The following is a 24,424-nucleotide window of genomic DNA, read 5'->3' on the forward strand; positions in this document are numbered from 1 at the left end:
GAAATAAGACAAATGAACATTTGTAACTCTTGAGATAGTTTCCTTAACAAGTTTAAGAAATGGAGAACAGAATAGCAAACACAGTCCCTGCTCTTAAGGACCTCATATTCGAATAGGGGAAGGTAACATATAGCAAGTTTTTTAAAGTATCTGAAGTCAGTTACTTCAAAAATATTAACTGAGAAGAGTGAATTCAAATTCATAATATTTCTTCTGACCAGAAATTTAAAACTTATAGTCACATAACAAATTTAATTTAAATCCTGAAATAATAAAAGAGAAAAACATGGGTACTGTATGTTTTTAAAAGACCATGGCAAGGATCAAAGAAAATGAAGAGACCACTGAGATGGAAAAGTGACTCAATAATAAATAATAGTTGCTATTCAAATGGATTTTATTTAGAACTTTAAGATTTGTAAAATATATTACATGTATTATCTTATTTGATGCTCAAAATAACCTTATCAATTACAAGTAACTCATTACTAATTACAAGTATTAAAATCACGATTTTATCTCTTAATCTGTCAATGAGCATGTATTAAGAGACGTCTGTGTGCAAGAATTATTAGGAATAAGAATCTAAAGAATGAGATCTCTAAATGAAGCTAAAGAATGACTAAACTTACAAGTCAAAGCTATTGAGCATTTGAAAAATAAAAACTTCTAAATTAGAGAAGAACGGTAGTCTGCCTGAAAAACTGACAACATTAATGACTTGGGTGTTCTACTAAATATCTAACTGGATCCCCAAAATATATGATGCACTTTCAAGTTTAATCTGTATAACTGACATTTTCCCAATCACTTTCTAAAGCCTAAAGACTCAACAAAATAATAAATTGAGTTTGTAATTCTTTGGAGTGTCTGCCAATTTCTGAGGTAGAAATGCTCGGAGTAAAATTGAAATAATGGGTTCCTCAGAGAGAGAGAGAGTGAGAGTTGGGCCCAGCACCTGGTTGCATGAAAATAAGAAGCTTTATCTCCACTTAACAAGAGATCCAAAGATCTGAAAGGCCATTCTTGACCTAGAAGAAAACTGATCGTCCATTACAACAAAAATCTTTCAATTTTCTCAGAGATATGCAAATGAAAATTACCTTGAAATTCTCCTTTTACACCCATCAAAATGCCAAAGGTAATACAAATAAGCAAATTAAATGCCAATTTGGCCAAGAATAAAAAAGAAGTCAGTTGTTGGCACAGCTTTGGATTGGTTCAAACTTTTTGGAAAGCTAGATGAGATTATGCTACCATAAAAGCTATGGATCCAGGTTAGCTCCTCAGAGAAGCTTTACCAAAACCAAAAACAGAAGCAAGCAAGACAATGGCTATAGCTTGAACATAAATAGATTCCGATTACTAGGAGTAACGGATCCCATAAAGGTCTCATTTTTCAAATTTGCGCTATTCTGTGTGAAATAAGGTGATTGGTTCCAATATATATGTCAAAAACAGTATATGTAACTTCTGTGTTGAGCTTAACTGTCAGCAAATAATAGAAAATGGTGCGCTCTCTCTCTCTCTCTCTCTCTCTCTCTCTCTCTCTCTCTGATTCCCCTTTCTTAAATGATGCAAACAGATACTTCTCAACTTCTATAATATGCCTTTCCATCAAAGCCAGACTGTGGGATTTAAGAGTGAGTGAGTCAGTGGCTGAGAAGGATATTTCTTGCTTTATATTCTTTCTTGGCCCTTAAATCTTAGGTCTTTAGAGAGAGTTCACAGGCAGCTTCAAAAAAAAGAATAAAACCAAGAGACCTTTGAAAGCATATCTCAGGTGAGTATTTGAGAGCAAAAGGGGGATTTCCCACATTCTCCCTATGGGACAGAAATGAACTGATATTAGCTAACATTAGAAAACATAATCAACATAAACTTGATCTTATTTTCTTATTCCTGGGAATTCAGTTGAAAGTCCTTTAGACCCCAAGGGCTTCCAATCTCTAAGAGTCAGTGAGTCTTCTTTAGACATAGGACTGCCTTGAGACCCTGAAAATCAAGATTCCCTTCCAAAGGTGAGGAGCACACAAGGCTATATTCAAAGATCTCTAGAGAATTAGAAGCAATCTAGGGCTTATAGATAGGCTGTATCATCCTCTGAAAAAGGAGAGAAAAATCTAACTTGTTAAACACATGGAGTGAAGTAGGGAAACCCTTGAAGAAGGAAAGCCTGACAAAACATTACAACATAATGTACGTATGATGTCATGAAGGCCTGCACAGGGACGTGACCACATCACAGGAGAAAGCGATGTTATAAAGATAGAAGGGATGGTACTTAACACAGTGAGAAATTAAGAATGACACCTACGTTATAAGCCTGGGTGAATATAGGATAGTGATGCCTCAAGAGAAATATGAAATTGAAGAAGAGAGAAGGGTTCTAGGGAGGGGAAGATAAAGAGTTTCAGATGTGTATGGGAAATCCAACGTGAGATATTTAAGCTGAGGCCGAAGATGTAAAACTGAGTGTCAGAAGACACACAAGGGACTAGATATGTAGTTGTGGTAATCAAATGCATAGAGATTAAATGAACTGATTGGAGCTGATGAAATCACTAAATGAAATAGGATAGATGAAGATGAGAAAAAGATGCTGGTCAAAGCCTTGGTTAAAAACTCATGGCTAACAGTAATGAACTGGATGAAGAATACACAAAAGAGAATGAGGAATGGAACTTAAAATATTGAATGTAGAATGTCATAACTATAAAGGAGTTTGAAATCATCCAGTGAAACTTTTCATTTGACCAAGGAGAATAATTGAGACCCAGAAAGAAATGCCTTGCTCAAGATCACCCAATTATTCATGGTCAATATAACCATCTAGAATCCGTCTCTCCATTCAATACCCTTTCAAAAAGACTGTCTTACCTTCCCCATGGCATCAATTTTGCTATTGCTATTGCTGAATCACAGTTTATAACGTGCTTTTACCCAGCTACACCAAAGCTCAAGACACTTCATGATCTCTGAAAACAACCAAAGCGTGTCCTATGGCAGATAAATCATTTGGAGCCTGGTTCAAGATTACATGACCAATCCTTTTATCCCTTCTCCAAGAAAGGAGAAGAAGTACAGATGGCACCAAAGGCACAGCTCTTCACCTTGTGTGACATCAGAATCTCACCTGCATGATTTCAATTCTGAGGTGCCCTACCTAGCCTTATAAAATGCACTAACCCAGAAGCTAAGATCAGGAGATCAAATTCTCGGAGGTGCTCTGTCTCCCTCGGGAGAGAACTTTGCCAAAGAAATAATGACATGGGAAAGGCTGAATGCCTGCTTCAATTAGCATTCTGAGTTTTCACCCATTTCTAGTGCTACATTGCTAGGCGTCTCTATGGAGGGTAGAGTTCGCTGACCAGCACTAGATCTTTTCTTCTCCCTCCTCTCTGGAGAGTTATCACTATACCATGTTACAACAATGAGCTTACTTTTGTTGTCGTCCAGTCATTTCAGTCAGAACTGACATTTGGTGACCCCATTTGAGGTTTTCTTGGCAAAGACACTGGAATAAATTTGCCATTTTCTTCTCCAGCTCATTTTTACATCTAAGGAAACTGAGGCAAACTTGAGCGACTTTGCCCAGAGTCACACAACTAGTAAGTGTCTGAGGCCAGATTTGAACTCAGAAAAAATGAGTCTTCCTTATTTCAGGCCCACAACTTTATCCATTATAGGATCATCTAGCTGCCATTGCTTATTGTTAGCCTAAAGAAAACATAATGGCATATAGATCTATGTGGCCCTTCCTCTGCTATTTTATGGAGATTCTTACCAGACAAAAAGTTATTAATATTATCATAACATTTCAGAACCCCCAGAGATTAGAAAAATCTCTAACTATATTTTGTTCTGATTAAAATTTTACTTATTTCCAGATCATCCCTGATTTCTCTACATGTGAGGCACAAACAAGATTCAGGAAACACTAAGATAAAAGCAAGTAAAATATATTATAGTCCCAGTAACTGATTAAGGATGGAGAAATAGCAGGGAAAAGCAGAGAATTTCCTAGATTCATGGAGCGGGAAGTAAAGCTGGCATCCTCAGTCCTAGTCCCATGTCCTAATTTGCTGGCAGAGTCCAAAGACCTGCCTTTTTAATTGCTCTTTTTTTGAGAATTAAATGAGATGTGGACTTAACCTGCCATCTTGGGGAGGAAGTGAGGTAAAGTAGGGGGAAATTTGGAAGAGAAGGTTTTGCAAAGGTCAGTGTTGAAAAATTACCCATGCATATGTTTTGTAAATAAAAAACTTTAATAAAATAAAATAAAATAAAAATAAATAGAATTAAATGAGATGATATATGTAAAATGGTTTGCACATTTTAAATCAGTATGTAAATGCTAGCTATTACATTCTCTTCTCCTCTCCCTTTTCTAGCATTTTCCACAGACTGAGAATTTGTGAAAATGCACCATGTTTCTTTCATTTTTATTCCAACCCACATGAACATCTGAACCCAAATTGGGAGGTTTATTTGAAGTCTTGAGGTAGCTTCCAGGTAAAATAACAAGCAGAGGAATTCAAACATGTTCCTCATGTTATCTGTCCCAGAAAGAAGAGAAAGTTATAAAGTTTTATTCATGATTATGATCATCCAGTGCAACTCTTGAATTTTATTCATAATGAAACTGAGATTTAGGTGTTCTAAGTGACTTGGCTAACATTACACAAGTAAAAGGGACAGAATCCAGATATTCTGATCCCAAATTCATTATGTCTACTATGTTCCCCATTCAATCCAGGCTGGGTCTTGAATATCATGGCTATCCAGGATGCACTGAAACAACTTCCCACTGCTGTAAATCATGGGGTAGGATTTTAAAAATCTAATTTGCGGGAATTCCTGGGTTAATAGAATGTCAAAGGCGTGGTGGGTCTGAGCAGGATAGAGCACATTGCTAATAATAACATGCACTAAAGTAACATCAGAAAGAGCCTCATAGAGATGACAAGGATGACTGCAATATAAAATGAAGTGATCTCGTATTAAAAGTGATGGCAAATCAGCACCCTAAAGGCTGATTTATAAGCACCCATGTGAACTGAGAACCTACCTCCAATGCCTCAAATCATTTAAAAGAAATCATGACTTCTCTCTTATAGAACATATCAGTGGCAAATGGATCCTCCTAAGCTAGAAAGTCTTAGAATGTGGCTCCAATAATGGATATATTCCATCTAAGGGCAAGCCTCACTAAATATAGAATTACTTATTTCTAGAAAGTTAGGAAGTGGTTAGGATAGAATGGAAACCAAGTCATGAAGAAGACCTACTCCAGAGGAGAAGTCTATATATATGTGTGTTTAATTTCAATTATGAAATATTTTGATATAAGATTTAAAGATTAATTTTTTATCTTTTTTATTTTATTAAAGCTTTTTATTTACAAAACATAAGTATGGGTAATTTTTCAACATTGACCTTTGCAAAGCCTTCTGTTCCAAATTATCCCTTCCTTCTCTCCACTCCCTCTCCTAGATGGCAGGTAGTCTAATACATCTTAATTATGTTAAAATACATGTTAAATCCAATATATGTATACATATTTATACAGTTAGCTTGTTGCATAAGAAAAACCGGATCAAGAAGGAAGAAAAAACTAAGAAAACAAAATGCAAGAAAACAACAACAGAAAGAGGGAGAATGCTATGTTGTGGACCACACTCAACTCCCACAGTCTTCTCTCTGGGTGTAAATGGCTCTCTTCTTCACTGAAGAATTAAAACTGGTTTTAATCATTTCATTGTTAAAGTGAGCCATGTCCATCAGAACTGATCATCATATACCCTTGTTGTTGCTGTGTATAATGGTCTCCTGGTTCTATTCGCTTCACTTAGCATCAGTTCATGTAACTCTCTCCAGGCCTCTCTGAAATCATCCTGTTAGTCGTTTCTTCTAGAACAATAATATTCCATAACATTCCTATATCATAACTTATTCAGCCATTCTAAAGATTAATTCTACATAATGGAAATCCACATTTCCTTATATAGCCCTCTTTGCTTTTTCTATTACTATTGAAAATGGTTTTTTTAATAATTATTAAGTTCAAAATAAAAAGGAGAATTGAAAAATATTTTAAAAGATTGATGAAAGAAGTCTAGAAATTAGGAAATGATTATCATAGAATATCTTTTAGAAAGAAGCTAGGGACTTTAGGGTGTCCCTTAAACTACATCAAATTAGAATTTCTTTCTTCTACATGTCAGACAACCCAAAAAAGGAGGAAATTGGCTTCTTTCGATGATGTTGCATGAAATTTGGATAGTGATAAGTGAGAGGGGGCTCTTATTGTAGTACTACAAAGGGAGGAAGGAATTCTGATTTCTCCAATCTTAGTGACCCTTTTACTACCTGTATTTATTTTTATATATGCCATTTACTTCTCTATAAAGGTGTAGGAGCCAAGTGGCCTTAGTGTTCCAGCTTTGAGGATGATGTTGGGCACAGAGTAGACACATCACAAATGTTTGTTTCTTGACTGATTGAAAGGACAATAACAGATTTAGAGCTGGGAAAGTCATCTTGCCTAGTGTCATCATTGAATAGGTAATAACATTGAAACCCAGGGAGGTACCATGGATGTAGTTCTGGTTTTTTTCAAAATTTGTAAGAAAAGGCTTCAACTCAAAATTGAAGACTATTACACCATCCAGTTTCACACAAGCTGCTCATAAAGACACAACTGAATGCCTTGTACAAGTTTGGTTTTCCTTTTTCTGTAGCCATTCCAGAATCAAATTCAAGATAACCATTGTTTTCAAAGTCACCATTCATTTTTATCTATATATTTTCACTCCCCTCTCAAGTTCACTTTTTTGATCCACAATCCCTTCATGGCATTCTTTACTTCTGCATTTCTCAAGGTATAAATAATGGGGTTCAACATTGGGGTAACCACCGTGTAGAAAACAGCCACGAGTTTGTCTTCAGTGAAGGTAGAAGAGGGCCGCAAGTAGAGAAAAGTGGCAGGACCAAAGAATAAAAGGACAACAGTGATGTGGGAGGCACAAGTGGACAGGGCCTTGCGTCTCCCCTCTGCTGACTGGTTTCGCAAGTGAACCAGGATGACAACATAAGAAGAAATCAAAAAGAGTAAGGAAATCACAGAGGATAAACCACTATTGGCAAATACAATGATCCCTTCCACAAAAGTGTCAGTACAGGCGAGCTTGAACAAGGGATGAAGGTCACAGAAATAATGGTCAATCACATGGGGACCACAGAAGGGCAAGTGGACAGTAGTGAGAATCTGAATCATGGAATGGAACATTCCTCCTAGCCAGGAACTAAACACCAGCACATGACACACAGGGCGGCTCATGATGGTCATGTAGTGTAAGGGTTTACAGATGGCTACATACCGGTCATAGGCCATCACTGTGAGCAGGAGGGTCTCAGCCACCCCAAAGAAGTGGAAGAAAAAGATCTGAGTCATGCAGCCATCCAAAGAGATGGTTTTATTCTCAACCAATAAGCCAGAAATGAATTTAGGAACAATAGTAGAAGAGTAACAGATCTCCACTAAGGACAGGTGGCTAAGGAAGAAATACATGGGAGAGCTCAGACTCTTGCTGCTGTTGACAATTAAGATGATGAGACCATTGCCCAATATTGTGGCCATGTACACAGGAAGAAAGACCACAAAAGAAACTCTCTCTGCTTCTGGATCCTGGAAGAGTCCTGTGAATAATAATTGGGTCACGTTGTTTGTAACAGCCATGGAATCCAATCATGTCAGATCAATGCCAAAGAAGTTCAATAGGCCTGAAATAAGACAAATGAAGACAAAGCCACTGTAATTACTAAGATAGTTTCCTTCATCAAGTACAACAAATGGATGCATGGGCATGTGGTGGAATGGATGAAAAGATGGATGGCTTATTATGTGCTAACTATGTACAGAACTGTGGTAAATTCTAGGATTAAAACAGAATAGCAAAAACATTCCCTGCTCTGAAGGAACTCACCTTCTAATAGGGGAAGACAACATATAGCAAGATTTTTAAATAAGAAGGGTGATTTCACATTCATAATATTTGATCTGACTTCAGAAATTTAAAAGTTATAGTCACATAACAAATTAAAATTAATTTAAGAAATAAGAAAAGAAAGAAATATAGGTACTTTGTTATGTTTTTAAAAGACCATGGCAAGGATCAAAGAAAATAAAGAGAACAGTGAGAATGAAAAACATCTCAATAATAAATAATACTTATATTGAGATGGATTTTATTTAGAATTTTAAGGTTTGCAGAACATATTACATGCATTATCTTATTTGATCCTCAAAATAACCTTATAATTATTATAATTACTAATTATTACAAATATTAATATCTTTATTTTGTCTCTCAATCTCTTAATTAAGAGCCTTCTGTGTGCCAAAAACATTAGGAATATGAATCTAAAGAATAAGATCTATGAGTAAACTGAAATGTAGAGAACTTACATGGCTGGCAGGTTCTGGATGCTGACATTGAACTTGAGTACTTCCTATCTCCAAGGACATTGTTCTTTTAACCATATCACAATGAATAATCATAGGGACTCCCAACAATCTGGCAACTAAAATTGAAAAGTTAATTGAATTGCAAAAAGATTGAGAGCTATAACCATCATTCATATGAGGATTAAGTAATCGACTAAAGAAATATGACATGCCAAACAGAAAGATAAATGAGATGTTCATTGAAACAGAATGTTAGAAAGAGTTTTATGTTGTTCAGTCATTTCAGGAGTGGTTGATCCTTTGTATCCTCATTTGGGTTTGTTTGTTTGTTTGTTTTGGCAAATACACTGGAGTGATGTCCTATTTCCTTCTACAGCTCATTTTACAGATGAGGAAACTGAGCTAAATAAGGTGATTTGCCCACGGTCACATGGCTAGCAAGTGATTGGAATTGAGGTTTTCCTAACTCCAGGACCAATGCTCTATCTAGCACCATAGAAGAACCGACTAGATCATAGGATCATAAAGCTAGTGCTGGAAGGGACCACAGAGACCATCCAATCCAACTCACTCATTTTATTATTGAGGAAACTGCCCCCAAGGAGACTACAGTAAATGACTTACCTCATGTCACACAAGTTAACAGACATCTCAGGAAATATTCAACTCAGCTTCTCTGACTCTAAAGAGAGTGTTCTTCCCTGTGCACAGTGAAGAGTCAGGCAAGTAAGTTTCTATTCCAAAAACACAGAGAACATTTACCCAAACTGATTATACTTTAGGCCAAATGTAGAATTTACCAAAAAAAAAAAAAAGACAGAAAAGCAAAACTTGAAATTCAACTGTTATTAACCACAATTAAAATTTTTTAAAGTAACCAAAAAGTGAAATGTGATCAGAAGCAGAAGCCTAGATGAAGATTATTGGAAAAACACATGATTTATTTCTAATTACTTTTCTAATACTAAGCTATCCTTGAAATCCTGCTATAAATTCAACTTGATTAATGAAGAATATTTTGTAATATGTTCCTATATTTATTGCTTTTTATTTTACTTAATCTTTTTGTTTATTTTATAAATTCTCTCTCTTTCTCCCGCCATCTCTATCTCTCTGTCTCTTTCTGTGTTTTCAAAACTAGAGAAGGAAGTTACTCAGCCTGAAGAACTGACACTATTAAACAAATTAGGTATGCTACCAAGCGTCTAACTGGATCCCCAAAATATATGATGCACTTTCAAGTTTAATCTGTATTATTAACATTTTCCCACTCATTTTCTTAAGTCTAATGATTTAAATCAACAATAAATCAATAAATAATTACATTATTTTAATTAATTACATTAAATAAATCAACAATAAATACAACAATAAATCAAGTTTAGTAATGCTTTGTAGTGTCTGCCAATTTCTGAGGTGGAAATGCTCACACTGAAACTGAAATAATGGGTCCTTCACAGAAAGAATGAAAGTTGGGCCCAGCACCTAAATGCATGATAAGATTTATCTCCACTTAACAAGAGATCCAAGGATCTGAAAGGCCATTCTTGACCTAGAAGAAAACTGATCATCCATTACAACGACAACAAAAATCTTTTTATTTTCTAATAATCAGAGAAATGCAAATGAAAATTACCTTGAAATTCTCCTTTTACACCAGTCAAAATGCCAAAGGTAATACAAATAAGCAAATCAAATGCCAGTTTGGCAAGAGTAAAAAAGAAATCAGTTGTTGGCACAGCTTTGGATTGGTTCAAATGGCTGGAAAGCCACATGAGACTATGCTACCATAAAAGCTACAAATCCAGGTTAGCTGCCCAGAAAAGCTTTACCAAAAAAGGAAATAGAAACAAGACAATGGCTTTGGCTTGAACAGAGATAGGTCCCAAATAGCAGGAATAATGGATCCCACAAAGTGGTCTCGTTTTTCAAATTTGCACTATTCTGGGTGAAATATGGTGATTGGTTCCAATATATGTCAAAAACATTATATATAACATCTGTATTTAGCTTAAATGGCAACAAATAATAGAAACTGGTGGTCCTATAGTTATTTTCAACCTTTTTAGCTTTCCTTCTTTATTTTAAATAGCATTTTTTACAACAACTGAAAGGAGAAAGAATTGGGTAGAAATTTAACCCCCCCAAAAATGGGATACAAAAGTACTTAACATATTAAATGGCCAAAAAAATTGAATGGATATAAGAGATGGACAGCCAAGAAGCTTCCCTAGTTAACTAATGATCTTTTTAAAGAATTAGGAAAGACCTTTAGTGCTTCTAATAGCTCCTCCACTGAAAAAGGAGAAGGAAGAAGGAGTGAATGGAAAGATTATAAAAATAATAGCCAATGAGAAGATAAAGGAGGGAACATAAGAGTATTCTTCTTCATTGTGATTCCACTCCTTACAGGTAAATGGTTTTATCCCTGATTTTCAACAAAAAAAGATAATTGTACTTCATATTCCCCAAATACATACATATATATATATATATATATATGTCCCCATTTATCTTTAGCTTGGTCAGATCCACAAATGTTGTGACTTAAACTGATGTATATAATTTTGATATTTCTAAATTTTGTAAATATAAAACTATAGTACCATTGGAAGAATACTAGATAATTCTAATTAGTTAATCACAAGTAAAATTTATTAAGCATCTCTTATGCATAGGGTCATCATGCCAGGAGTTAAAATAAAAAATTTTATTTTACAACAGTACATACTTCCAAGGAATTCAAATTTTATTCAAGGTAATGGAACTAGTTTCAGGTAATAATGGTCAGGATCAGAGGATCAAGAGCCTCACAATTTCCTTTGATTTGGGGCACAAAGTAGATGGGGAATTAGAAGAAGAAAATGGTGCTATTTTATAACCCTTTCCTTCTTGCTTTATTTTCCCTCTATTTTCACTTTTCTGTGCATATAGTTTCTTTCTCTGAATCCTCTGTCTTACAGGATGCAGACAGATACTTTTCAACTTCTAGAATATGCTTTTCCATCAAAACTAGATCACAGGAATTAAGAGCGAGCCAGTGGCTGAGAAGGATATTTCTTGCTTCATAAACTTTCCTGGCCCTTAAATTTCAGGTCTTTGGAGAGAGATCATGGGCAGCTATCAAAGAATAAAACCAACAGGTCTTTCAAAGCATGTCTAAGATGAATATTTAAGAGTCCTAACAAAGGTGTTTTCCCACATTATCCCTCTGAGACAGTAATGAATTGATACTGGTAAACCTTAGAAAACATAATCAACATAAACTTGACTTTATTTCCTTATTCTCAGGAATCCAGTTGATCTGAAAGTCCTTTGGACCCCAAGGGGCATTCAATTTCTAAGAGTCAGTTAAGTCTTCTTTACACATAGGACTGCTTTGAGACACTGTGAAAATCAAGATGCCTTTCCAAAGGTGAGGAGCACCCAAGTATATTCAGAGATCTCTAAAGGATCAGAAGGGATCTAGGGCTAATAGATAGGCTATAGAGATGCAAATTCTGAGACACTGGACTACATCTTTCCTCTGATTATCATCCTCTGAAAAAGAAAGTAAAAATCTAACTTGTTAAATATATAGACAAAATATAGCTATATGTATGTATGTTTTATACATACACATACATATATATACATATATATTAACCTACAATAGGCTAAAGATGTAATCATGAAGGAAAATAAAAAGAAAGAATCTTGGAATAGTATAATTTCAGGGTTGGAAGTGACATAATATTACAGTTAAAATTTAGGAGGAACTGAGAATACAGAATATGAGTTGTCAGTGGCCGTGGACAGATTTGAGAGTCACTCCCAGTCAGTCAGTACACACATATTTATTAAAACTTAATATGTGCCAGACAGTGCATTAATTTTCTGCCCAAAAAAAGTACTCACTTGTAGAGAGCTCTCAATCTGATAATAGAAATGACATGAAAACAGCTCTATATAAACTCTCAAATCTGTTGTTTTATTTCCAATGTTCCAAGGAAACTCACAACTTGGCTATTCTGTATTCTCAGTTCCCATTAAATTTTAATAATATATGTTTTCATGTCAATTTCAGTGCTGAAATTCTATTTTTCTATGATTCTTTCTTTACTTTCCATAATAGTTAACATCTTCAACTTATTGTAGACTTATATATAACATGTGTGTACTTATTATGTATGTTATATATTTTATTGATCTACATGTTTTAAAAGTTACTTTTCTCTACTTTTTCAGAGGATGATAAAGGAAAGACATAACACAGTGCCTCAGTGTATAAAAAAAGCTATAAATAGGACAGATCAGTGAAAATCAATAGAAGAAATGTGCTAAAAGTGGGGTTGGGAAGGCTTCTGGTGAAAGGTGATTCTTGTAAAAGGATTTAAAGGAAATTAGAAATAGAAATTAAGAAGAGAATACCAAGGATGATGGATAGTAGATAAAAAATACCCACAATTAAAAATATTGTACCTTATTTAAGGAAAAACAAGAGGACTTATGGCATTATTTCAGTGGAGATATGGAAGGGCATAAAATGTAGGAAGACTGAAAATATGAGGAGAGAAGTTGTAGAGGTCTTTAAAAGACAAGCAGGAGATGTTATATTTTATCCTGGAGATAATAGGGACCCATAGACATATAATGAGTCAGAAGTGGAGGGGTGATTGATCAGACAACAGATCAGTTTAAAAGCTGAGCAAAAGACGGACTGAAGTGGAGAGAGACTTGAAGTAGGAAAGCCTACCAAAATGTTACACTATAATGTAAATATGATGTTGTGAAGACCTGCACAGGGAGGTGACCGTGTCAGAGGAGAAAGAGAAATGTTATAAAGATAGAAGCAATGGTACTTAACACAGTGAGAACTTAAGGATGACACCTAAGTTATAAGCCTGGATGAATGCAGGGTGATGATGCCCTCAAGAGAAATATGAAATTGAAGAACAGAGGATGGTTCTGGGGAAGGGGAGATAGTTTCAGATGTCTTTGGAACATCCAGTATGAGTATTTAAGCTGAAGTCAAAGATGTAAAACTGGGTGTCAGAAGAGACATAAAGAACTAGATATGTAGTTATGGGAATCAAATGCATAGAGATTAATGAACTGATTGGAGCTGATGAAATCACTAAATAAAATAAGATGAATGAAGATGAGAAGAAGAAGCTGGAAAAAGTCTTGGTAAAAACCCATCATTAATGGTAATGAACTGGATGAAGAACACATAGAAGAGAATGAGGAATGGAGCTTAAAATGTTGAATGTAGAATTCAGTATTGGAGGGGACATATAATATAAAACATTCAATCATCCAGTGCAAATTTTTCATTTGATCAAAAAGGATAAACGAGACCCAGAAAGAAATGCCTTGCTCAAGACCATCCAACTATTCATGGCCAACAACCATCTAGAATCTGTCTCTCCATTCAACACCCTTTCCACGAGACCCTCTTACCTTCCCCATGGCATCAATTTTGCTATTGTTATTACTGAATCACGGTTTATACCATGCTTTCACTCAGCTACACCAAATCTCAAGACACTTCATGATCTCTGAAAATAAGCAAAGGGTATCCTATGGCAGATAAATCATTTGGAAACCACTTTAAGATTATATGGCCAATCATTTTGTCCCTTCTCCTAGAAAGAGGAAAGAAGTACAGATGGCAACAAAGGCACAGCTCTTCACCTTGTGTGACATCGGAAACTCACCTGCATGATTGCAATTCTGAGGTGCCTTAGCCTTATAAAATGCAGTAACTCAGAAGCTAAGATCAGGAGATCAAATTCCCTGAGGTCTTCTTTGGCTCCCTTGGGAGAGAACTTTGCCAGAGAAATAATGACTTGGGAAAGGTTGAATGCCTGCTTCAATTACTTGTTTAGAATTCAGGGTTTTCACCCATTTCTAGTGCTACATTGCTAGGTGTCTCTGTGGAGAGTAGAGTTGGCTGACCAGCACTAGATCTTCTCCTGTCCCTCCTCTCTGGAGAGTTAATCAACTTTACCATGTCACAGCTTACTTTTGTTGTTCTGCATTTCAGTCATGTCTGATATTTTGTGACCCCATTTATTCATAATTCCTTCTTTATTTTAAATAGCATTTTTTTTACAAAAACTGAAGGGAGAGAGAATTGGGTAGGAATTTAACCCCAAAGGATGGGATACAAAAGTACTTAACATATTAAATGACCAAAAAAATTGAATGGGCATAAGAAATGGACAGCCAAGAAGCTTCCCTAGTAAGCTAATGATCTTTTTAAAGAGTTAGGAAAGACCTCTAGTGCTTCCAATAGATCCTCCACAGAAAAGGGAGAAGGAAGAAGAAGTGAATGAAAAGGTAAAAAGAATTACAGCCTATGAGAAGTTGAAGGAGAGAACATAAGAGTTTTCTTCCTCATTGCAATTCCATTCCTCACAGGTTTTATACCTGATTTTCAACAAAAAACTTTCAACAAAACAGATATTGCCCCACATATGTCCCTATATATTTACATATATGTATCTACATAAATATACATTTGTCCCCCTTTTATCTGTATTTTTAGGTTGATCAAATCCACAAATGTTGCAACTTAAACTGATATAGATATAGATATATAGATAGATAGATATATGTATATATATATATATATATACCCAAATATGAACATCTTTTGGAAGGTGGGGACTTCCTGTTGTCCTGTGAACTATATCAAGTTAGAGTTTCTTTGTTTCTCTACATGTAAAACAGCCCAGAATAGGAAGAAATTGGCCACTTTATATCCCAAAGAGATTATAAAGAAGGGAAAGGGACCTGTATGTGCACGAATGTTTGTGGCAGCCCTTTTTGTAGTGGCTAGAAACTGGAAACTGAATGGATGTCCATCAGTTGGAATGGCTGAATAAATTGTGGTATATGAAAATTATGGAATATTACTGTTCTGTAAGAAATGACCAACAGGATGATTTCAGAAAGGCCTGGAGAGACTTACACGAACTGATGCTGAGTGAAATGAGCAGGACCAGGAGATCATTATATACTTCAACAACAATACTAGATGATGACCAGTTCTGATGGATCAGGCCATCCTCAGCAACGAGATCAACCAAATCATTTCTAATGGAGCAGTAATGAACTGAACTAGCTATACCCAGAAAAAGAACTCTGGGAGATGACTAAAAACCATTACATTGAATTCCCAATCCCTATATTTATGCACACCTGCATTTTTGATTTCCTTCACAAGCTAATTGTACAAATAATTCAGAGTCTGATTCTTTTTGTACAGCAAAATAATGTTTTGGTCATGTATACTTATTGTGTATCTAAGTTATATTTTAATATATTTAACATCTACTGGTCATCCTGCCATTTAGGGGAGGGGGTGGGGGGGGTAAGAGGTGAAAAATTGGAACAAGAGGTTTGGCAATTGTTAATGCTGTAAAGTTACCCATGTATATATCCTGTAAATAAAAGGCTATTAAATAAAAAAAATAAAAAAGAAATTGGCCACTTTTATGACATAACAGGAAATTTGAATAGGGATGAGTGAGGAAGCTCTTCTTGTAGCACTAAAATGGGAAGAGAGGGTCCTGATTTCTCCAGTCTTAGTGACCCCTTCAATGCCTGTATTTATTTTTATATCTTCTATTTACTTCTTCATGTACATATATAAACCAAGTAAATTTTGGTCTTTGTGACCCAGCTTCCAAGATGATGACTGGAACAGGGTAAACACATCACAAATGTTTGTTTATTGAATGATTGAGAGGGCGATCCTAGATTTAAAGCTGGAAAAGACCATCTTTCCCAGAGTCATTATACTATAGATTACAAAATTGAAACTCAGAGAATTTACATGGATGACATTGAGTCATAAAAGTCACCCTGGTTTTGTTCAGGGCTCAAAAGAAAAGACTTACACTCAAAATTCAAGACTCTGTTACAATATCTAGCCATTTTACAATCAAATTCAAGATAACTATTATAGTCAAAGTCACAATTCATTTTTACATATGCATTTTCATTCCCTTCCCAAGTTCAATTTCTTCCTCCACAATCTCTTCATGGCATTCTTTACTTCTGCATTTCTCAAAGTATAAATAATGGGGTTCAACATTGGAGTGACCATTGTGTAGAACACAGACACGAGTTTGTCTTCAGTGAAGGTAGAAGAGGGCCGCATGTAGAGAAAAATGGCAGGACCAAAGAATAAAAGGACAACAGTGATGTGGGAGGCACAAGTGGACAGGGCCTTGCGTCTCCCCTCTGCTGACTGGTTTCTCAAGTGAAACAGGATGACAATATAAGAAGAAATCAATAAGAGAAAGAAAATCATAGCGAATAAACCACTATTGGCAAATACAATGATCCCCTCCACAAAAGTGTCAGTACAAGCGAGCTTGAACAAGGGATGGAGGTCACAGAAATAATGATCAATCACATGGGGACCACAGAAGGGCAACTGGACAGTAATGAGGATCTGAATCACAGAGTGGAACATTCCTCCTAACCAGGAGCTTAACACTAGCACATGGCACACAGGGCGGCTCATGATGGTCATATAGTGCAAGGGTTTACAGATGGCTACATACCGATCATAGGCCATCACTGTGAGCAGAAGGATCTCAGCAACGCCAAAGAAGTGGAAGAAAAAGATCTGGGTCATGCAGCCATCCAAAGAAATGGTTTTATTCTCAACCAATAAGCCAGAAATGAATTTAGGAACAACAGTAGAGGAATAACAGATCTCTACTAAGGACAGGTGGCTAAGGAAGAAATACATGGGAGAGCTCAGACTCTTGCTGGTGTTGACAGTTAAGATGATGAGGCTGTTGCCCAACATTGTGGCCATGTACACAGGAAGAAAGACCACAAAAGAAACTCTCTGTGCTTCGGGATCCTGGAAGAGTCCTGTGAATAGTAATTGGGTCACGTTGTTTATAACAGCCATGGAATCCAATCATGTCAGATCGATGCTAAAGAAACTCAATAGGCCTGAAATAAGACAAATGAAGATAAAGCCACTGTAATTATTAAGACAGTCTACAAGTACAACAAATACAACAAGTACAATAAATAGGATGCATGGATGTATGGAGGGACAGAGTGATAGATGGAAGGATGGATAAATATACTGATGCATAAATGCATGGACATGTGAATTAATAGAAGTATGGATAGATAAATGAAGAAATAAATGTATGGATGATTGGATAAAAAATACTTATTAAGTGCTTTCTATGTACAAAATTTTGTAATGTGTTCTAGGATTAGAATAGAATACCAAGAACAGCCCTTGCTCTCAAGGAAGTCACATTCTAATAGGTGAAAATAACATATAGCAAGCTTTAAAAGTATCTGCAAGTCAGTTGCTTCAAAATGTTAACTGAGAAGAGTCAATTAAAATTTATGATATCTGATATGACTTCAGGAATTTAAGTTATACTCGCATAAGAAGGTGAATTTAAATCAGGATTTTTCTTGTGCAGCATGATAATTATGGAAATATGTATAGAGCAATTACACATATTTAACATTGGATTACTTGCTGTCTAGGAAAGGTGGTGGGGGAAAGGGAGGGAAAAAATTTGGAACATAAGGTTTTGCAAAGGTCGGTGTTGAAAATTATCTGTGTATATGTTTTGAAAATAAAAAGCTTTAATCAAAAAATAATTTAAATCAGGAAATAATAAAAGAGAAATATGAGCAATTTGTTATTTTTTAAAATATCATGAAAGAATTTAAAAAAAGAGATCACTGAGAATAGGAAGAATTAATAATAGTTACCATTTAAATGGATTTTATTTCAAATTTTAAAGTTTGCAAAATATATTACATGCATTTATCTCATTTGATCCTCAAAAGAACCTATGAGTTACAAGTAGCTCATGACTAATTACTACAAGCATCAGTATCTCTATTTTATCTCTCAGTCTGTCAATAAACGTGTTAAGAGCCTTCTGTGTGCCAAGCTTTATTAGGAATATGAATCTAACGGATGAAATCTCTAAGTGAATCTAAATAATAAGTAAACTGAAATGTAAAGAAGTCACACAGCTGGTAGGTCTGGAGGCTGACCTTGAACTTAAGCATCTCCTAACGTCAAGGCCATTGCTCTTTCAACCATATCACATTGAATAAATATTCGGACACTCAATGATCTGACAACTAAAAATGAAAAGTTAACTGAATTGCAAAAGGCTTAAGACAGAAAACCATCATTCATATAATGATTCAATAATCTCCTAAAGAAATACGATGTATCACAAAGAAAAATAAAGATGCTAGAAACTTGAACCAAACATTAGAAAGATTTGTATGTTGTTCAGCCATTTTAGTCATGGTTGACCTTTCATGTCCCCATTTGGGTTTGTTGGGAGCTTTTTGGCAAATGCACTGGAGTGGTGTGCTATTTCCTTCTCCAGTTCATTTTATAGATGGGGAAACTGAGGCAAACAAGGGTGATTTGTCCAGGGTCACATGGCTAGCAAGTTTCTCAGACTAGAGTGGAATTCAGGTTTTCCTAACTCCAGGCCCCGTGCTCTATCCACTGTACCATAGAACTAATTGGATCATAGCATAATAAAGCTAATGCTGGAAGGGATCACAGAGACCATCTAATGCAACTCACCCCTTTCATTGTTGAGGAAACTGGTACCCAAGGAGACTACAGTAAGTGACTTACCTCATGTCTCACAAATAAAAAGCATTTCAGGAAAGGTTCAGCTCAGCTTCTCTGACTCTAGAGAGTGTTCTTCCCTATGCACAGTAGAGAGTCAGAAAAGTAAGTTTCTGTTCCAAAAACACAGGAAACATCTACCCAAATTGATTACATTTTAGACCACATGTAGAACTTACCTCCCCTCCCCAAAAAAGACAGAAAAGTGAAATTTCAAATGCAACTGTTATTAATCACAATTTAAATTTTAAAAAGGAATCAAGTAGTGTAAAGTGATCAAAAGGCAAAAGCCTAGATGGAGTTGAAGACTGCTGAAAAAAGCCTTGATTAATTTTTTATTACTTTTCTAATATTAAGCTGCCCTTGAAAACCTGGTATAATTTTAACTTGACCATGAAGAATAATTTTTGATATGTTGCTGTCTTTGTTTCCTTATGTTTTGCTTAATTTTTAGTTAATTCCATAAATTCTCATTCTCTCTCTCCTATCTCCCTCTCCCCATTCTCTCTTTCCCCTTAAAATATTCTGATTTGTGCACCAGAACCATACACATGAACTTACAAGTCAATCCTGTTGAGTGTCTGAAAAGCAAAACTAGAGAAATAAGGTACTGTGCCTGAAAAACTGATGCTGTTAAATGAATTGGGTTTGCTAATAAATATCTAACTGGATCCCCAAAATGTATGCTGAATTTCCAAGTTTAATATATATTATTAACATTTTCTTAAGTCTAAACATTCAACTAAATAATAATTCAAATTTTATAATGTTTTGTCATTTTTCTCACTTTCATAGAAATGCTCATACTAAAAACATAACAATGGGGCAGCTAAGTGGTGCAGTGTATAGAGCATCAATCCTGAAGTCAGAAGGAGCTGAGTTCAAATCTGTCCTCAGACACTTAATATGTCCTAGCTATGTGACCCTGGGCAAGTCATTCAATTGCCTCAGCAAAACAAAAAAAAAAAAAAACACACACACACACAACAGTGGCCTCTTCAAAGAGTAAGAGCTGGCCCCATCACCTAGCTGCATTATGTTCATTTAACAAATAATCCAAAATTATGAACAGGCCATTATTGACCTAGAAGCAAAATTGATCATCTGTTACAACAACAACAAAAAATCCTCCTAATTTTCTATTGATCAGAGAAAAGCAAATGAAAATAACCTTGAAATTCTCCCTTTACACCCATCAAAATGCCAAAGATAACATGAAAGCACAAATTCAATGAGGTTTGAATATAAGTAAAAAAGAAATCAGCTGTTGGCAGAGCTCTGGATAGGTTCAAGCTTTTTGGAAAGCAACCTGACATTATGTCACAATAAAAGCTAGAAATCCAGGTTAGCTACCCAGAAAAGATTTACAAAAAAAAATGAAATGAAAAGATGATAATTACAGCAGAATAGAAGATCAAGAAGTAGACATAAGAGATTCCTTCCTTATTATAATTCTATTTCTTATAAACAAATGGTTTTATAGCTGACATTCAACAAGAAAGATATTTTTACTTCAAAATATACAAAGTCACATCTCCATAGATTGATCAGGTCCACAAAATTGCGACTGATATATATATATATACATATGTGTATCTATTATGTATATGTATATATATATATATATGTACATTGTATATGCATAGGTAAATAAAACAAATATATCAGTTTGATACATTTAACTTTTACAAATATAACGCTATGGGGTCATTGCAAGAGTAGTAGGTGATCCTAATTAATTAAACTCAAAAAAAAATTATTAACCATCTATTATATGTAAAGACATCATGCCAAGATTAGAAAATTTATTATAAAACTGCATATTCCAAGGAGTTCACATTTTGTTAGTTTGGTACTAGTTTCAAGTTGTAGTGGTCTGAGGGTCAGAGGACCAAGTTTCCCTTACTAGGGGACACAAAGGAATTAGGGAGTGAGAAGAGGAAATGGTGCTACCTGATGGCTCTCTCTTCTTACTTTATTTTTCCTCCCTTCTCAACATTCTGTATATAGTTTCTCTGTCTGATTTCCCTTTCTTAAAAAGATACTTCTCAGCTTCTGTGATGTACCTTTCCACCAAAGCCAGACCATGGGAATTGAAACTGAGCCAGTGGCTAAGAAGAACATCCCAAGGGTAATAATATCTCCTGGCCCTTAACTTTCAGGTCTCTGGAAAGAGATAATAGGTAGCCATGAGAGAATGAAACCAACACACCTTTCAAAGCATGTCTAAAGTGTTCATTTGAGATTCCCAACAAAAACCGAGCATGAGAATGGACTGTGTGACAAAGGGATTTCCCCCATTCTCCTTCTGGGACAGAAACGAATCAGCCTTGGGTAAAACATAACCAAGATAAATTTGACTTTTATTTTCTTATTCTCAGGAATCCTAGACAATTGATTCTGAAAATCCTTTGGACACTGAACAAAGCCTTGGTAAAAAAAAAAAATCCATGGTTATTGTAATGAACTGAAAGAAAAGCACTGCATAAAATATTGAAAGTAGAATTCAGCACAGGAGGAGATTTATAAAAAAAAAATTCAATGTCATAACTTTAAAGGATTTTGAGGTCATCCAGTGCAACTTTCCATTTGACTAAAGAGAATAAATAAGACTCCAAAAGAAATGCCTTACTCAAGACCACCCAACTATTCATGGTCAACAACCATCTAGAATCTGTCTCTCCATTCAATACCCTTTCCACTAGACAGTCTTACCTTCCCCATGACATCAACTTTGCTATTGTTACTGCTGAATCACAGTTTATACCGTGCTTTCACCCAGCTACACCAAATCTCAAGACACTTCATGATCTCTGAAAACAACCAAAGGGTATCCTATGGCAGACAAATCATTTGGAACCCAGTTTAAGATTACATGGCCAATCCTTTTGTCCCTTCTCCTAGAAAGAGGAAAGAAGTACAGATGGTAACAAAGCCACAGCTCTTTACCTTGTGTGACATCAAAAACTCACCTGCATGATTTCAATTCTGAGGTGCCCTAGTCTTATGAACTGCACTAACCCAGAAGCTAATATCAAGAGATCAGATTCTCTGAGGTCTTCTTCATCTCCCTCAGGAGGGAACTTTGGCAAAAAAAAAAAAAAACAATGACTTGGGAAAGACTGAATGCCTGCTTCAATTACTTGTTTAGCGTTCTGAGTTTTTACTCATTTCTAGTGCTACATTGCTAGGTAGATGGCTCTGTGGAGAGTACAGTTGGCTGACCAGCACTAGATCTTTTCCTCTCCCTCTTCTCTGGAGAGTTAATCAACTATACCATGTCACAATAATTAGCTTACTTTTGTTGTTTTTCTGTCATTTCAGTCATGTCTGATATTTTGTAACCCCTTTGTGTTCCTTGGCAAAGACAGTGAAGTAGTCTGCTATTTTCTCCTCTAGCTCACTTTTACATGTGAGGAAACTGAGGCAAAGTTGATTGATTTTGCCCAAGGTCACAAAACTAGGAAGTTTTTGAGGCCAGATTTGAACTCAGAAAGATGAGTATTCCTTATTTCAGGTCTACTGCTTTATGCACTAGGGCATCATCTAGCTGCCATTGCTTATGTTTCGCCTAAAGAAAATATAATGGCATGCAGGTCTATGTGGCCCTTCCTCTGCTATTTTATGGAGTTTATTATCAGACAAAGAGTTATTAATATTATCATAATAGTTCAGTGCCTCTACTTAGGAAAATCTCTAATGATATTTTGGTCTCAGCTCTAATTCAAATTTTGTATTTCCAGATTGTTCCTGATTTCTACATATTTGAGGCACACTCAAGATTCAGAAAACATTAAGATAAAGAAGCAAGTAAAATATATGACAGTCCCAGTTACAGGATAAGGAAAGGATGGAAAAATAGCAGGGAAAAAGCAAGAATTTCCTAGATTCTTTGAAGCAGGAAGTAAAGCTGGCATCTTCAGTCCTGGTCCCATGTCCTAAGATGCTGAGAATTAAATGAAATTATTTAGGTTGCATATTTTGCATATGTTGCATATTTTAAATCACTCTATAAATGCTTGCTATTACTTTCTCTTCTCTCCTTTTTCTAGCATTTCCCATGGACCTAGAAGTTTGAGAAAACATACCATGTTTCTTTCGTTTTTATTCCAACCCACATGAACATCTGAACCCAAATTGGGAGGTTTATTCAAAGTCTTGAAGTGGCTTCCAGGTAAAATAACAAGCAGAGGAATTCAAACATATTCCTCATGTTATCATTCATCAGAAAGAGAAAAAAATTATGCCTTATTCATAATTGTTAGTGACTTGAGTAACATTAAAGTATAAATGGCAGAATCCACCATTCAACCCAACTAGATCACATACCATTAATATCCAGGAGCTGCTGAAACAGCTTCCCACTTCTGTAACTCATGGGATATAATCAGAAAAAAATCTAATTTGAGGGGATTCAAGGATTAATAGAAAGACAAAAGCATGGGAGGAATGAGTAGGGTAGAGAACATTGCTAATGATGATTTGCATTAAAGTAGCAAAATAAAAAGACTCATAGAAATGACAAGTATGAGCAGAAGAGAAAATGGACTAGTTTTGTATTTGAAGTGATGGCAAAAGACTTCCAGGTGTGAAGCCAAGATGATAGAGACCAGACACAACTTTCTGTGACCTCCTCTGACCTTCTCTCAAACCAACAGCACATTAAGCATCTAAACTGGTTTTGGAGTCAAAAAATCTACAAATATTTGAAGTACAACACATTTCTAGAAGTTATCTTGGAAGAATTTTAGAAGAGATCTGTTTCAAATGGGCAAGGGAACAGTATGCCGAGCCCAGACTGCAGTACAGGGAGACCTGGGCAAGAAGCTGGTGCCAGGAGTCAACACATTGCTCCTTCCAGGCAACTGGGAATCTTCTGTGAACCTCTTAGGCTGTTCTGTCCCAGTTGCAAGCAGGTGGTTTGGAAGATTAGCCAGATTTGGCAAATTGTAAACCACTGAACCCCAGAATGCTGGACCTAGCCGCCATTACCCAGCACTGGAAATCAATCAACAGAACTGCCCCAGAGCAAATTAAAGCAGCTGCCACTCCTTTGCATTGAACAGACCTCAAGCCTTAAAAAAAAATGAATAAAAAAACAAAAAGAACTCTTGCCATAGACACCAATTAACTGAAAAACAAAATTTGTGAAATGAAAAAAGAATGTAATGAACAAAAAATTCAATTAGCCAATTGCAAAAGAAGATTTTAAAAAGGTAACTGAAGAAAATAATAAAAATTAGTATTGAAAAAATGGAAGTGAATGGCTCAATAAGACTTCAAGAATTAGTCAAACAAAACCAAAA

General features: G+C 35.6%; 2 protein-coding genes across 2 annotated transcripts; both read right to left on the minus strand.

Annotated features, from left to right (window-relative positions):
- Positions 1-6,811: 6,811 nt before the first annotated feature.
- On the minus strand, positions 6,812-7,741 carry LOC100919896 (olfactory receptor 4B1-like). Its single transcript, XM_003774640.2, has one exon. It carries the CDS (start codon positions 7,739-7,741, stop codon positions 6,812-6,814), a length of 930 nt encoding a protein of 309 aa, XP_003774688.2.
- Positions 7,742-16,460: 8,719 nt separating this feature from the next.
- LOC100913631 (olfactory receptor 4B1-like) lies at positions 16,461-17,390 on the minus strand. The gene has a single exon (XM_003774627.1). The coding sequence runs from the start codon at positions 17,388-17,390 to the stop codon at positions 16,461-16,463; it is 930 nt and encodes a 309-aa protein (XP_003774675.1).
- Positions 17,391-24,424: the final 7,034 nt, after the last annotated feature.

The sequence above is a fragment of the Sarcophilus harrisii genome, chromosome 6 (assembly GCF_902635505.1).
Source record: "Sarcophilus harrisii chromosome 6, mSarHar1.11, whole genome shotgun sequence".
Classification (NCBI taxonomy): Eukaryota; Metazoa; Chordata; class Mammalia; order Dasyuromorphia; family Dasyuridae; genus Sarcophilus; species Sarcophilus harrisii.

Coding starts and splice junctions, on each gene's coding strand:
- LOC100919896 (XM_003774640.2), bottom strand. CDS start 7,741: ATGGCTGTTACAAACAACGTGACCCAATTATTATTCACAGGACTCTTC.
- LOC100913631 (XM_003774627.1), bottom strand. CDS start 17,390: ATGGCTGTTATAAACAACGTGACCCAATTACTATTCACAGGACTCTTC.